The sequence below is a fragment of the Hypomesus transpacificus genome, chromosome 22 (assembly GCF_021917145.1).
Source record: "Hypomesus transpacificus isolate Combined female chromosome 22, fHypTra1, whole genome shotgun sequence".
In the NCBI taxonomy this organism is placed as follows: Eukaryota; Metazoa; Chordata; class Actinopteri; order Osmeriformes; family Osmeridae; genus Hypomesus; species Hypomesus transpacificus.
Genome location: NC_061081.1, coordinates 6,340,535 through 6,355,778, shown reverse-complemented (window position 1 = coordinate 6,355,778; position 15,244 = coordinate 6,340,535). Strand labels below are relative to the sequence as shown.

Sequence of the window (15,244 nt, the reverse complement as noted above, 5' to 3'; positions counted from 1 at the left end):
TGTAAAATGTAATGTAGCACAATGGCGAGTGATGTTTTTGTCTCCTTGTGGGCCGGCCGCAAGCAATAAACATTCTTAAACTTGTTCACCGACTGACTGCAATGCTTGATAGATAGATTCATATTTCGAACAGTTACTGGCAATGGCTGTACTGAGATGGGGATACAGTTTGTACTGTGAGGGGGGGTGGGGGTACAGAATACCAGGTTGTTGGACCCCAACACATGCTACCCTGTGTACAGAACAGGGCAGGAAGGAAGGTTTGAGCAAAACACAGGCAGGTTACAAGTTTAACAGGAACTCAGTCTTGTTTAACAGGATAACAGGTGGGTTGACATGGCACCCAAAAGGAGCCCACAACAGATAATTGTGCATCAAACGCGAGACATCCATGTTAGTGAACCGAAACAGTCAGGTATCAGGTTGATGCTTTATTGAACAGGAGAAATGAGCACAGGGAGGCATTATGAAGCAGGTAGAGGTTCCTCCTGGTGACACACGCCATCAGCAGCAGACACCAGCACCTGGGACGAGAGAGATACCCGGGATTAGAACCAAAAACTAAATGACGGTTGCTTAGTGACCCCCATGAACCACCGGTTACCTTGTCGTCAGGGTCGGAGTCTGAGGGGTCATAGAGGTCGTTAGTGAAGGACTCAAAGTACACCGCACGTCCCTCCATGTTGGTCATCAGGGTTTCCTTCTCCGCACCTCCACACTTGTCTGCTGCCATGGCTCGCCTACAACAGACCCCTCGGCCATGAGACAGGTCCACATAAACAAGGCACTCCATTGTGTGCACCCCATGCGTGTGTGATGCAGGACTAACCTCTTTTTAGGAGAGGTATAGAAAACATATACATGTTTGAGGTTTTAACACAGCACAAAATAGAAGTCTGTCTACAAACATATCCCTCACCCTACATGTCTTCTAACCACCCCAACCCCATGCCAATGTGTGTACCTCCTCCTGAAGACCAGGCCAGCGATGACCAGTACAGCCAGCAGGGCTAGCAGCCCCAGGACCAAGGGTGCCTTGCTCCCCCCGGACCCCTCACCCTCTTGGCAGAAGGCGCCCTTATATCCCAGCATGCACTGGCAATTCTCGACTCCGTCCGCCGTCACGCACGTCCCGTGGCCGCCGCAGCGCTGCTCGTCACACGCCAGGCTGTCCTTCCTCACCTGTGCCGTCCCGTTGTTGAGCGGGGGCGACGCGGAGGCAGGGTTACCATCTTTAGGTTTGGCTGCCACGTTACCATAGGAACCTGAAGGGGGAGGAGTGTTGAATCCGGTTGGAAAACAGAGCGGGCGCCAGCATTACATTATAAAATGTAGCATCAATACATATGAACCTGAAGCCTGTTTAGCATGAGGAATTAAGTCAAAGACGTCAATGAGAATGTGCTGATGGACCAACTCACATTCCTGCTCATCCGATAGGTCCGGGCAGTCAAAAGCACCGTCGCAGAATCTGGCATCAGGAAAGCAGTTACTGCTGTCCCAGCATGCTCTAAAGCCCTGCGGGCACTCGGGGGTGGGGCTACAAGCAGTGTCATTCACAGGGTGGTAACCATGGCCACACTTGCATCTTCTCCCCCATGGGTTGGCTAGGCACAACTGGCTGCAGTTTCCGTTCTTCTCGGAGCAGCTATTGGTTCCTTGGACGAAAGGAGAGTCATGATTGGTTTAGGGTAGTGTCATGGGGCAGAGTCATGAGTTCAAGTTCAAATACAAACAATGGATTTGACTAACTTGTCACCTAGAAACCATTTTTTCACATGCCCCACCAACTGTGACATGAGAAGAATGAGCTTCATCCAGTATGGTGTCGCAAGAGCAGCCATTTGTAAATCATCTTTGTGACTACCACCGCCTCTCGTCTTGCAAAGCTGGTATCGGTTGTGTTCATTGTGTGCGTTTGTGTGGCTAGACTGGCTCCAGGTGACTGAGGTGTGGAATGAAGAGACGTTTTAGTTGAGCTCTGAAAACTGAGGCCTGAATGGAGCTGAGAAAAGGGGACAAACAAGGCCTTCACCGCTCTGCAGCCCCCTCAAGTCCATATCCCACGGGGCTGGATCACATCACCTGCTGCTATTCACACGCCTCTCTCCAGGGCCCTGCTGGGCCTCGACAGACACACCGTACACGTTACTCTACACCCTACTTCTCCCAGCCCTACCTCTCTGGCTGGTCTTGCTGTAAGCCCGGAGGGACACCACATTGGTCTGGACCTCGAACCACAGCTTCTTAGGCTGGACGCCATCACTGAACCACAGCCTGGTTATATCTGCAGGAACACAGACACACGTGGGTTAATGTACACAGACTAAACACCTTTGGGGATGTGTTTGGGTAAGGCCGGTAGGGACTGAAGTCTCTACACTGCCATCTGGTGGTATGGCAAGCTCAGTGCCTGTCAGAATCAGAACCCAGTTTATTGCAGAGAGTTTACAGGTACGAGAAATTGGCGTGTGTGTGTACCGTTGTCCATGGTGAGCCAGAGCAGCATGTTTTCAGTGCGTGTGAAGGACATCAGGATGCCAGGACCAGTCTTGTACTGCCTGTAGTCTGATCCATCCACTGCAACTGAGCAGATAACCCCAGCCCCTGTAGACAGACCACAGGTCAGATGATCCAAGCCCTTACACAAGGACACAATGTCCAACAGCTCAGAGGAAAGGCCCACTCACCAAGGTCCGCCCAGTAGAGATGGGTGCCTTTGTGAGAGAACACCAGCGATGTCGGTGTCACAGACTTCCTCCAGAGCATGGCCTGGTATCCCCCGTCCATGTTGGTGCACTGCAGCTGTGCCATGCCGCCGGCCGTCTCCCCCCCCTTGCCCTCCCCTCTGCCCAGAGAGGTGAAGCAAAGTCGGCCAGTGGCGGGATGCAGGGCGATGGCGCTGGTCTCCTCCAGCAGCACCTGCACCAGAGTCCTGGTGAAGCGCCCCCGGGTGGCCGTGACGTGGACGTGCGGCTGCCTGCTGCTGCTCCAGTAGAGGTTGAGGGTGACCCAGTCCAGAGCCAGCGCCGTCACATACTCGTCCTGCAGGGCCAGCACGGGGCCGCCCGGCGTCGGGGACAGGCCCGCCCTGCTCAGGGCCATGAGAACCACGGAGCCCTGGGCCGAGTCGGCCAGGTAGACGCCGTGCTCCCGGAGGGACACGTCCAGAGTGGACGCCTCGTTGACGCCCGGCATGGGCAGGACGCGGTGGTCTGGCCACTGCTTCAGACCCAGCCCGCCACGCATGCTGCGCAGGAAGATCTGGGAGAGAGGAGAGGGCGGGATTAAAAAGTTGCATGTTAAAAGATCCAATTGGAGAGATACGGGTAGACCAATGGGATTGACACGGAGAGAGGGAAAGGCTGAATGCTGGGGCCTGCCTGAGTGATGGTAGTGGGGGAAAGCAGCAGCAGGAAGGTGGAGTCCACAGGGGGGGCACAGGTGACACCATCCTCAGCGAGGAGCAGTCCTGCTGGGCAGCGACACACGGCCCTGGGCCCGGAGCCTGGAGCTACCCCTGGAGCCAGCAGACACAGGTGGGAGCACCTCACCCTGCCACAGGGGCTGGACACGTTGACCTGGGCCTGGGGGTGGACCACCTACAGAACGAGGAGAAGGATCATGAATCATTACCACCAGCACTACAAGAGACCCGTTAGCAGGGCTCTAACAGTCGATTGAGGAACGAGGGATCGGTTCCTCCCACCGCTGTCCAGACTCGCCTTGAGTCCGAACGGCTGGCCGGGTCTCTTGAGAAGGACTCGGCGGTTCTTGCCGGTTCTCTTGTGGGCCGTCTGGATGGTCCTTCTCTTGGTGTCAGACCAGTAGACCTGGTCGTTGAACACGGACACTGCGAAGGGGCTGTGGGTCTCCGATAGCTGGAGCAGCTGTGTGACAGGTTTAACCATCAGGTTGTCATCCCCGTCACGTGTCGGGTGAGCGACTTCACGGCTCGTGGGAGCATCTCACCTTGAGGTCCTCTCCGTCCAGGCCAGCTGAGCCCAGGCAGTGCAGCTTCTGGTCGGTCCAGTAGATCCTGTGGGCCAGATGGTCCACGGCCAAACTGACCGGCCAGCTCAGCCCACGACTGACCACAACCACGCGCTCGGAACCGTCCATCCCTGACCGCTCAATCTGGGGCTCACTGCCAATTTCCGACCAGAACATCAACCTGGAGAGAGGAGGAAAGGTGAGCGTTGGAGAGAGAGGAGAAATGGAATAGCACTTCCCAGAGACAGAGACTGCATTCCAGCCAACCCTCCTTCAGCAGTAGCGCTCTACCCCGCCTGGTTGTTTAGGCTCAGGGGTGTGCCAAGGCAAGCCTACCCCTTCTGCGGCAGCAGGACCAGTGAGCGTGGCTGATCCAGGTCCTCGTCCAGCACCACGATGCAGTCCTGAGGCCTCAGCAGACCCTGGCCCAGGTGGGCCACTAGAACCTGGCCCTTCTCCCCGTCCAGCCAGTACAAGTTCTCCCCAACCCAGTCCACCACCAGGCAGTCAGACTTCACACCTGAACACACAGCACTGGAAGATCATTCCAGTCCCAGAGCCCACTCCCCCCCCCCCCCCCACCCCACCAAGCACCAAACCTTTGAGCAGGGTCCCCCCAGCAGGGCTGTGGTGGTCCAGGGAGGCCCAGAGGATACTCTCCTGCTCCAGGCTGAGCCAGTAGGCCCTCTGGCGCCCCCAGTGGTAGTCCAGGGAGAAGACGGGTCTGCTGGAGGAGATGAGCACTCGGAGGCTGGCGCTGCGCACACCCAGCAGCAGCAGCTCAGACGTGACACATGCCAGCAACACCGGCTCCACTAACACACGGAAACACACATTTCACGCATGGGACAACGGCGCAAGCGGTTTGCAATGCATTCCGCAGCTTCTTGCAGGTGTGTGTGTGTGTGTACGCATACCCGGGCTCTTGCAGGTGTGTCCGTCAAGCTCCAGCAGGTATCCAGAGTGACACTGGCAGAGGTAGGAGCCGCGGGTGTTGAGGCAGGTGTGGCTGCAGAGCGCCCCCTGCTGGAGGCTACACTCATCGGCGTCCTCACAGGACACGCCCCTGGGCCGCAGTTTGAAGCCTGACGCGCAGCCGCATCTCTGCAGAGCACACGGGGTGAGGTGGAAGGAAAGAGTCGGTGGTGGGTCCGGGAGGGGTTAACCCGACAACAACGTTTGGTTTTCTACCGACCGGTCCATGGGGGGTGCTGATGCAGTGGTGTTCACAGGGAGGGGCTGTGGGGCTGCTGCAGTTCCGGAGGACACAGCCCGGGCCCTCGTCAGACCCATCTGGACAGTTGGTGATCTGGTTACACACCAGCCTGGGGTCGACACACTCCTCACTACTGCACTGGAAGAGTTGGGACGCACACTTGGGGCGTCCGCCTAGAGTACACACACACACGGGGGTCAGGAGTCAGGACACACAGCGTAGACTTGGGAGGAGTCTTGTAGCAGCTTCAGAGTTGCTGATAGACGTGCGAGCGTGTCCTCGGGGGGGCACTCACATCCCTTCTCGTCGCTGCCGTCACGACAGTCCATCCCTCCGTCACACCTCCAGCTGGCGGGTACACACTGCTGCTTGGAGGCACACGCCCACTGGTAGTGCCCACACTTCAGAGGAGAGGCCTTGCAGTTCTGGAAACGGGGGGGGGGGGGGGGGGGGGGGGGGGGGGGGGGGGGGCGGGACCTCGTCAGAAACATCACAAGCAGGTGGAGCGAGTCTAGTGCCGTGGTTGAGCCCCCCCAAACCTGCTCCACCCCCTTTGATCAACCTCCCCCCTCCACCTTCTCATCGGAGCCATCCAGGCAGTCGTCCTCTCCGTCACAGAGCCAGTCCTTCAACAGGCACTCGTGGCTGAGCGGGCAGCGCAGCTCGGGGGGGCAGCGTGGAGGCTTGGCGCAGCCCGCCTCGTCAGAGCGGTCCCTGCAGTCGGCGTGGCTGTCGCAGCGCAGCGCACCCGACACGCACTGGCCACTGCTGCAACGGAACTCTGAGGCGCCACACCGATTGGTTGCTGGTGGAGGGAGTGGAGACGAATAAGAGGGAAAACAGTGGTTGTGATGTAGTAACTAGCACAGCCTCAGCTGGTCTAGTCTGGTCCCAAGACTAGACAGTCCTACCACAGATCCCTTCATCCGACCCGTCCAAACAGTCCCTCTCTCCGTCACACAGGAAACTGTCAGGGATGCATCTGGTCCGGTTGTCACAGCGATGGCTGCAGCTCTTGGAAGGCTTCCAGCAGTCCTGCTCATCAGACCGGTCCCGGCACTGGGGCGTACCATCACACACCTGCTGCTGGGGGAGGCACCGGTTGCCATGGGAACACTGGAACTCACCTGGGGTTGGGTCAGGTAAGGAGACTAGTCAGAGGTTGTACATGGGAGAGAGGGAGCTAGTTTGTGTGTGTGTGTGTGTGTGTGTGTGAGCACGGACCCTTCTTGCAGTGGACGGCACATCCCAGCTCGTCTGAGCCATCCCGGCAGTCTGCTTCTCCGTCACACACGTGACTGTAGAGCACACACTCCCTGTGGTCACTGCAGAGGAGCGTACCCAGTCGGCACTTCACCGAGACCGGAGCCACTGTCCTGGGGTGGGCTGCACTGTAGGAGGCTGGAGAGACACAAACACACGTCGGTTTGTACAGCCGCCCAGTTCCACAAAAGTCTCCTGGCGCTCAGTGCGGTCCCACTCAGGGGCGTGACTCACCGCAGCCTCTCTCGTCTGCACCGTCCCTGCAGTCAGATTTGCCGTCGCAGATGTGTTCCTGGCTGAGGCAGACTGCTGCCCGGTCACAGCGCAGCACGCATGGCGCCAAGGACGGGCACTCGCGCTCGTCCGAGCCGTCTGCGCAGTGGGCACGCCCGTCGCACACTTCCAACCTTGACACACACTTCCTCCTGTCCTTGCACAGGAAGTCACCTGGAAGATAAGAGGCAGTTAGGAGGCGGCAATAACTGAAGTCTGCTTTGGCTCAGCTTCCTACTTATATTCCTTTGGAAAAGTTAAATTCCTTCCAATTCCTTGTTATTTAGGAAACAAGTCTTGCTTGCTCAGGAATATGACATTCTCTTCCGTCTTCATTGATGCCATACCACTTTGGTGTAAAAAGTGTGTCCAGCACAGACAGCGAGTGCGAGAAGGCGAGAGACAGGATGTAGTTACCAGGGCCTTTACAAGCGTCCACACAGTCGTCCTCATCGTGTCCATCAGGACAGTCCCTCCGTCCGTCACACAGCTGAGTCTGGGAGATGCAGAGTGAAGAACCAGGACACGTCACTGAAGGACTCCTGCAGGGAGGAGCAGTTGGAGGCTGGCTGGACTGAGGGGGTGGAGGCGGAGTAGATGGAGATGGTGTAGTTGTCTTTATGTAGATCAAAGGAACATTTTGAGATGTGTTGATGGAATCTGAAAAGAAAGGAGGCCAGACAAGGCCAACTTGGAACTTACAAATGGGTTTTCATACAAAGCACACCAAGTCATTAAAGTCTTGACGGTGTGAAATGGATTAAATTATATTTGTGTCTTCCAGAAGCCCTTCACATTGCCTTCCAAAACCACTGGATCAGAAATGGATACAGGGAAGAGAAGCCATGTGTATATTGCCATAATGCGTCTCCCAGCTTTGAGATACCGAGCCATGGCAGTTCCATTTCTACAACTCAAAAGGTCAACTTCGCCCAAATATGGGTTGTAAAGTCGAGAGCTTTTGCTCTAGCTGAAGTTGAGAAAGAAATTTAACTCTTCAAAAAATGTGCCAATCTTCGTTCAAACGTCCACCAGACGCTGCTGAAGCTTCTCACCACAGTCCTGCTCGTCTGAGCCGTCCTGACAGTCTCTCTCTCCGTCACACAGGAAATGCTGAGGGAGACATCTGGTCCGGTTGTCACAGCGATGGCTGCAGCTCTTGGAGGGCTTCCAGCAGTCCTGCTCATCAGACCGGTCCCGGCACTGGGGCGTACCATCACACACCTGCTGCTGGGGGAGGCACCGGTTGCCATGGGAACACTGGAACTCACCTGTGGGGCAACATGTCACGAGGCGTCAGCAGCTAAATACTGATACCTGCAGCCCAGATATGGGAGGAGGCCACTTTCTGACCTGGTTGGCATTTGAGCTCACAGCCCTGCTCGTCTGAGCCGTCCTGACAGTCTCTCTCTCCGTCACACACATGGCTGTGCAGGACGCAGCCCCTCCCATCCAGGCACTGCTTGGCGCCTAGTCGGCACCGCTGGGCTGCTGCCTTGGAGGTCGGGGCGGCGATGGTGGGGCATCCCACCTCATCTGAACCATCATGGCAGTGAGAGCGTCCATCACACACCAGGGTCCTGGCAACACACTTCCTGCTGTCCTTACAGAGGAAGTCAGCTGGGAGAGACATAAAAAGTGCCACAAAACAATTATTAGATGGCATGTATTGAGCAAGTGGATTTGTCCAATCATAGTTCAACTTGGTAGTGCATCACACATTTGTTGGGGCAAGATGTGACACAGTCGTCCTCATCGTGTCCATCAGGACAGTCCCTCCGTCCGTCACACAGCTGAGTCTGGGAGATGCAGAGTGAAGAACCAGGACACGTCACTGAAGGACTCCTGCAGGGAGGAGCAGTTGGAGGCTGGCTGGACTGAGGGGGTGGAGGAGGAGTAGATGGAGATGGTGTAGTTGTCTTTATGTAGATCAAAGGAACATTTGGAGAAGTGTTGATGGAATCTGAAAAGAAAGGAGGCCAGACAAGGCCAACTTGGTTTTCATACAATGGTCACTAATGAGTAAAGTCTTGAAGGTGTGAAATTGATTAAAAATAATATTTTTGTCTTCCGGAAGCCCTTCACATTGCCTTCCAAAACCACTGGATCAGAAACGGATAAAGGGGAGAGAAGCCAGCGATGTGTATCCCAGGTTTTGAGATACCAATCTATAGCAGTGCATTTCTACAACTCAAATCTCAACTTCACCTAATATGGGTTGGAAAGTCTAAAGAACATTTGGCTCTAAGCTAAAGTTCAGAAATCAATTTAACTTGGCATCTTTTAAATAATGGTGCAAAAAGTCACCAATCATCGTTCAAACGTCCACCAGACGCTGCTGAAGCTTCTCACCACAGCCCTGCTCGTCTGAGCCGTCCTGACAGTCTCTCTCTCCGTCACACAGGAAATGCTGAGGGAGACATCTGGTCCGGTTGTCACAGCGATGGCTGCAGCTCTTGGAGGGCTTCCAGCAGTCCTGCTCATCAGACCGGTCCCGGCACTGGGGCGTACCATCACACACCTGCTGCTGGGGGAGGCACCTGTTGCCATGGGAACACTGGAACTCACCTGTGGGGCAACATGGCATGAGGAGTCAGCAGCTGAATACTGATACCTGCAGCCCAGATATGGGAGGAGGCCACTTTCTGACCTGGTTGGCATTTGAGCTCACAGCCCTGCTCGTCTGAGCCGTCCTGACAGTCTCTCTCTCCGTCACACACATGGCTGTGCAGGACGCAGCCCCTCCCATCCAGGCACTGCTTGGCGCCTAGTCGGCACCGCTGGGCTGCTGCCTTGGAGGTCGGGGCGGCGATGGTGGGGCATCCCACCTCATCTGAACCATCATGGCAGTGAGAGCGTCCATCACACACCAGGGTCCTGGCAACACACTTCCTGCTGTCCTTACAGAGGAAGTCAGCTGGGAGGGACATAGAAAGTGCCACAATTATTAGAGGCATGTATGGAGCAAGGGGATTTGTCCAATCATAGTTCAACTTGGTAGTGCATCACACATTTGTTGGGGCAAGATGTGACACAGTCGTCCTCATCGTGTCCATCAGGACAGTCCCTCCGTCCGTCACATAGCTGAGTCTGGGAGATGCAGAGTGAAGAACCAGGACACGTCACTGAAGGACTCCTGCAGGGAGGAGCGGTTGGAGGAGGCTGGCTGGACTGAGGGGGTGGAGGGGGAGTAGATTGAGGAGGTGGGGGGGTAGCTGGAGAGCTGTTGACGTAATCTGTGAAGAGGCCATCTTAGTACTTAAAACCACAACAACTATATTCTCACAAGTTTTATAGAAAAGTCATTACTGAAGTCTTTAAAGTTTAAACATTATTTAAATGTTTCGTCAACAAATGTAATTTGTCCATGTTTATGTAACTTCCTCCAGGTTCTGGAACCCCCTCCAGTGCTGTTGCAGTCCCAAGGTTTTGGAATGCAATGTTATCAGAAAAAGGTAAGGGTACAGAGGAAAGCACTGTAGCCCAGCCTTTCAGATACAAGTTTCCTTCCAATCTTTAAGTAAAGAGTTTACGAACGGTTGTTCTAGCTAAAGTTCAGAGGGCAAATGATCCTTGTCGATGACCCGTTGAATGAAGTAGCAGCAATTTAACCAATCATTCAAAACTTCCACCAGGTGAAACAAGCTTCTCACCACAGCCCTGCTCGTCTGAGCCGTCCTGACAGTCTCTCTCTCCGTCACACACATGGCTGTGCAGAACGCAGCCCTTCCCATCCAGGCACTGCTTGGCGCCTAGTCGGCACCGCTGGGCTGCTGCCTTGGAGGTCGGGGCGGCGATGGTGGGGCATCCCACCTCATCTGAACCATCATGGCAGTGAGAGCGTCCATCACACACCAGGGTCGTGGCAACACACTTCCTGCTGTCCTTACAGAGGAAGTCAGCTGGGAGAGACAGAGAAAGTGCCACAAACCTTTTGTTAGAGGCACATGAAGAGCTAGTGCATTTCTACAATCATTGTTCTACTTGGTAGTGCATCACACATTTGTTGGGGCAAGATGTGACACAGTCGTCCTCATCGTGTCCATCAGGACAGTCCCTCCGTCCGTCACACAGCTGAGTCTGGGAGATGCAGAGTGAAGAACCAGGACACGTCACTGAAGGACTCCTGCAGGGAGGAGCAGTTGGGGCAACTGAGGAAGAAACAAACAAAAAAACCTACATGGTAAAACACCAACAAACTGGTTCCCATGACAACGATGGAACCATTGACTGACCCCCCACCCCCATTCTCGGCAGTGAACTCCACCTTTCTGTATTTTCTTCATTGAAGCAACCACTCCAATGACCCCACTGCCGACAGAAACATCCAACACTCTGCGGGCGTCTTTCCGGTTCCACAGAGTGATGTTGTCTTCAGAATAGGACACCATGAAGGGTTCCAGGGCTGCCATGATGGAGCCTAAAGTGTTCCACCTGCTCCCTGCCAGATGAGCTTTCCCTTGGACCAGGCTAAAAGAGGTCAAGCCTTGTAGGACGAAACAAGCCACCAAGAGCTCCATTAGAAGAACGTCTCTCATCACAATGGATCAAATATGGGACTTGGGATTGTGTAATTCAGCACTTAAAATCCTTGTTTGCAAACAGTTTCACCATTGGACAGTGAAGCTCTACTGACCTTTCCCCTGAGAGTTCCACAGGAAACTATTGGCCCTCAAGTCCAGGGCCATGCTGCCAATGACTCCATCTCCCACCTTCATCACTTCTGTGGTGGCTCCTCCAGTGAGCTTCATGGTACTGACATGGCCCTTCTCTACCCAGTACAACACTCCCCTCAGCCAATCCACAGATATATCCTTGACATCACTTTCTGCGTGGTACAGTCTCCACGGTTTACTCAGGAAGACGGGGGTGAACCCTATGCAGAGCTGGTCGCATGACAACCAAAAGACATTCCCAGTGGTCTGGTCCACCCTGACTGTACAAGCTGGAGGAAGGAGAGGGCACAGCATGGGATTGATCCTCAGACAAAAAACTAAATCCTCTTGGACGCGTCATTTCCCGTAGCATGTCGAGATGGTGAGGTGTGAAGTTAATACCTGGTTTCAATGTTGGGACTTCTTCAGTCTGGTCCACAGTGACGCTGACACGTTTCACGTGTCCAGTGCTGTTGGCCCAGTACAACCAGCCCCGATACCAGTCTATGTCAAAAGACTGGAGGTCCTGGTCTGTCGAGAACATCAACGTTTTCACAGTCTCTGTGCCTCTAAACTCTAGGAGGTAGATGCGGCTGGATGTGCCATAGGCAAACCTAGGATCTGGGAGACAGTACAGAGAATGTTGCAGATTCTATACTCTAGAGCAGAAGTATGGAATTCAGAGGACATGATCTAGGACATACAATCACAGGTTCCTTCTGGCAGCAGGAGTTTCTCATCAGAACATATGCAGGTGAAGCCAGTGGGGTTGGCCAGGGAGGGAAGACACAGCTGGCAAGGGGTTCTCCCACACACAGAGCGTCCTGGATCACAAAACACAAAGCCATACCAACATGCTATAGGGACAGATGTACCCTCCACCAATAAGAAGTGGCCAACACCAAGCGGTGCTTGGGAGGACAGCATTTTCAGTTGGAAGTGCAGTTGAGGTCACCTACCACTGGGCTGCTGCAGATGGTGGTAGATCAGCAGGGAGGCCAGAGGCGCCCTTTGCAGGAAGCTCTTCCGTTTGGGTTGGTCCTGGGGGGACCTCCACAGACCCTTCTCGTCTGCCCAGTAGAACCAGCCTGCAAAGGCCCCCAGGCCCGATGCCTGGCCCCGGCTGAAGAAGTCTCCGAGCGTGGAACGCCTGCTCCCGTCCACCTGCACAGTCTCAATGGACTGTGGGGGAGAGAGGAGGATCAGCCGCCACGCCCCACTCGTGTTGCAACCCGTTAGTAGACCTAGGCCGCAGTTATGACCACGACTTGTACACAACACCACTCTAGTATATTCTTAAATATTGGTCTCTTTTGTAAATTATTATTATTTATGTATTTGTCAGGCGCTGTTGATGCCACACTTGCCTTCTTGAAGTCGCTGATCCAGTAGAGCCTGCGAGCAGCCACGTCCAGAGCCAAACCCCGTGGAGCCTGACCAGTCAGCACCGCCAGGGAGATCCTGCTGGACCCATCCAGTGCAGCACGCTCCAGGGTCAACCGCTCACCTGGTCCCTGGTCCACCCAGAACATCCAGCTGGGGGGGGGGGCATAAGAAAACGCGAGGACTTCAGGGTGGATAGGTGAAGACACCAGTAGCCCCTTCAGGAGTGAACAGAATCAGGACTCTACCTCTCACTGGGTAGGAGCACCAGATCCAGTGGGTCAACATTCTTGGAGAGAATGGTCGCAAAGCCACTCCCATCAGGAGCCCCGAGTATGATGGACTTAGACTTCTGATTGGTCCAGTACAGTTGACCAGATAGCCAATCACATGCCAGACTTTTGATTCCAGTTTGACCTTGAAAGAAAATGACTTGTGTGTAGTAACTAGCAAACAATGAAAGCTAGGGAATGTAAGGGGTAAAGCCATAAACATCAGTTACATGAGTTACCTCTCCGCTGAGCATCAAACTGAAGCAAGAATCAAGTGGCTTACATGTCTCGTGCATGTTGTCTCAATACCCCTTTTCGACACCACGTGAACACACTGAGCCTTTACTATAGAATCCACCATTAGACCAAGAAATGCCATGTGATCCCAAACCACCTCCCCTGAATGCTACAAGCAGGATTGGTAACTGACTGCTGTATAGGACGTTGCCTTGCTTGTAGATGTTGCCCTGGTCATCAGCCCAGTAGAGGCTCCTCCGGGTCAGGTCGTAGGCCAGGGTTAAGGTGTCAGCACTCATGCTATGCACCACCTTAAACTGCAGTGTCTTCAGGTTGATAAGACCCAAGGTGCCCTTCAGCACAGTCAGCAGCATGGGATCTGCACCTGGGGAGAGGGAGGGATGTCTACATTCAGGCATAAGAAAAAACTAATCTAGTGTGCTGCTGACGGGGTTATCTTTAACTTGGGGAAGACTGTGCTCCAGGCAGGTAGCTAGGCTAGAACAAAAAGGTATTGCTTTAGCCCATCTGGTTAGTTCTCTCTCAGTTACTATAAGATACAGAAGCAGGAGGACTGAGGCAGGGTTATATTCCCAGTCACCTGTACTAAAACAGGACTAGCTTGTATTTTAGGCAGTAAAGTGGTCAGACTAACAATCTAGTTAATAAGTCACAACCCTGAGGCTGCAAGGCACCAGCAGGACTAGCCCGTGTCCTTGGCTCAGAGTCAGACTGAGTCCGGCCGAGTCACCTGTGGGGAGGCAGTTTGTGTTGCCCTTCTGCTGGAAGCCATCCCTGCAGTGGCAGTAGTAGGAGCCCTCAGTGTTAACACAGCTGTGGCTGCAGGGACCGTAGGCCTGGGAACACTCGTCCACATCTGAGCCAGGGAGAACGGGGAGCAGTAAACAAGACAGGGGAGACGAGTTGGAGGGTGGAAGAGAAGTTTCAGGGCTCCATCACAAACAGTATTTGTACGTCTTACAAATATGTATATTTATAATTGTGGTCCAAGTTAAGGCTACCCAGGCAGATGGATCCGTTGGCAGACAGCTTCCAGCCGGAGGGGCAGACACACAGGGTCCCCCAGGTCTGGGGTACACACCTGTGACTGCAGCCTCCGTTAGCCACGGAGCAGCTTCGGCCTGCATAAGAACCACAAACACAGGTCAACCACAGGACTGACTTGAGGGGAAAACAAGCTCAGCCACAGACAGATCTTTTGTTTTTTTTTATGCAGAATAGAAGTTGTCTGGAAGAAATGTGAGTGTTTTACCACAAGTAGAAGGCTCATCGCTGCCATCAGGACACTGGACCTTGCCATCACACTTCTCCTGAGTGGAGTAACACAGCCCTCCAGGACAACGCAGACTAGCCTGGTCACAGTTTCCTGCACAAACAATTGTATTTGATCCATGTCTAAAGCAAGTGGTTCTCAATCCTGGTCCTCGTGCCCCCCTGCCCTGTATGTTTTAGATGTTTCCCAGATCACAAAGAGGACCCCCAAACCTGGAGATTACCCCAGAGCTCACCACAGTCCGTTTCGTCAGAATTGTCCATGCAGTCGTTGGCCCCGTTACAGCGGAGCTCCTTGGGGATGCATATCGTGTTCTTGCAGGTCCAGTCTCCTTGTAGACACCCTGGCTCCTGGTGTTGTTGTTGGGCCAGACTGACAGTGCAGTTCAACTCATCGGAACCGTCGGCACACTGTTGCTGACCATCACACCGCGCTGACTCACTCACACACACCCGAGAGCCCACGCAAAAAAACTGGCCATGCATACACTCTGGAGACAAGGAGAAAACGGGAGACAAATCTACAATTACATCCTTCATGAATCTGTACTGAGAACCATACTGGACTGCAAATCCACACGTGTTTTCTATCAGAGCCCCTGCGGATATGACATCGTAAAGTGAAAAACAAACATTATAACTGCTACCGAAACCCACCG

At 54.1% G+C, this 15,244-nt stretch overlaps 1 protein-coding gene across 1 annotated transcript; it reads right to left on the bottom strand.

Moving 5' to 3' along the window:
* Positions 1-421: 421 nt before the first annotated feature.
* On the bottom strand, positions 422-8,290 carry si:dkey-88l16.3 (very low-density lipoprotein receptor). Its single transcript, XM_047045253.1, has 22 exons — positions 8,227-8,290; positions 7,772-8,016; positions 7,163-7,241; positions 6,707-6,919; positions 6,434-6,610; positions 6,121-6,336; positions 5,785-6,014; positions 5,505-5,634; positions 5,189-5,382; positions 4,911-5,097; positions 4,593-4,808; positions 4,330-4,513; positions 3,973-4,174; positions 3,726-3,890; positions 3,384-3,602; positions 2,691-3,264; positions 2,482-2,607; positions 2,180-2,287; positions 1,422-1,658; positions 965-1,265; positions 605-740; positions 422-524 (listed from the first exon to the last, which is right to left on the bottom strand). Exons 1-22 carry the CDS (start codon positions 8,288-8,290, stop codon positions 465-467), a joined length of 4,263 nt encoding a protein of 1,420 aa, XP_046901209.1. The 3' UTR covers positions 422-464.
* Between the last annotated feature and the right edge of the window lie 6,954 nt (positions 8,291-15,244).

Bases quoted from the DNA above. Each gene is read 5' to 3' on its own strand.
- si:dkey-88l16.3 (XM_047045253.1), bottom strand. From the start codon at position 8,290: ATGGTTCAGATGAGGTGGGATGCCCCACCATCGCCGCCCCGACCTCCA. The intron at 6,015-6,120 runs GTAGGACTGTCT...TCCCTCCACCAG, and splicing joins GTCGGATGAAGGGATCTGTG to CAACCAATCGGTGTGGCGCC. The intron at 1,659-2,179 runs GTAGGGCTGGGA...CTTTCGTCCAAG, and splicing joins CAGCAAGACCAGCCAGAGAG to GAACCAATAGCTGCTCCGAG.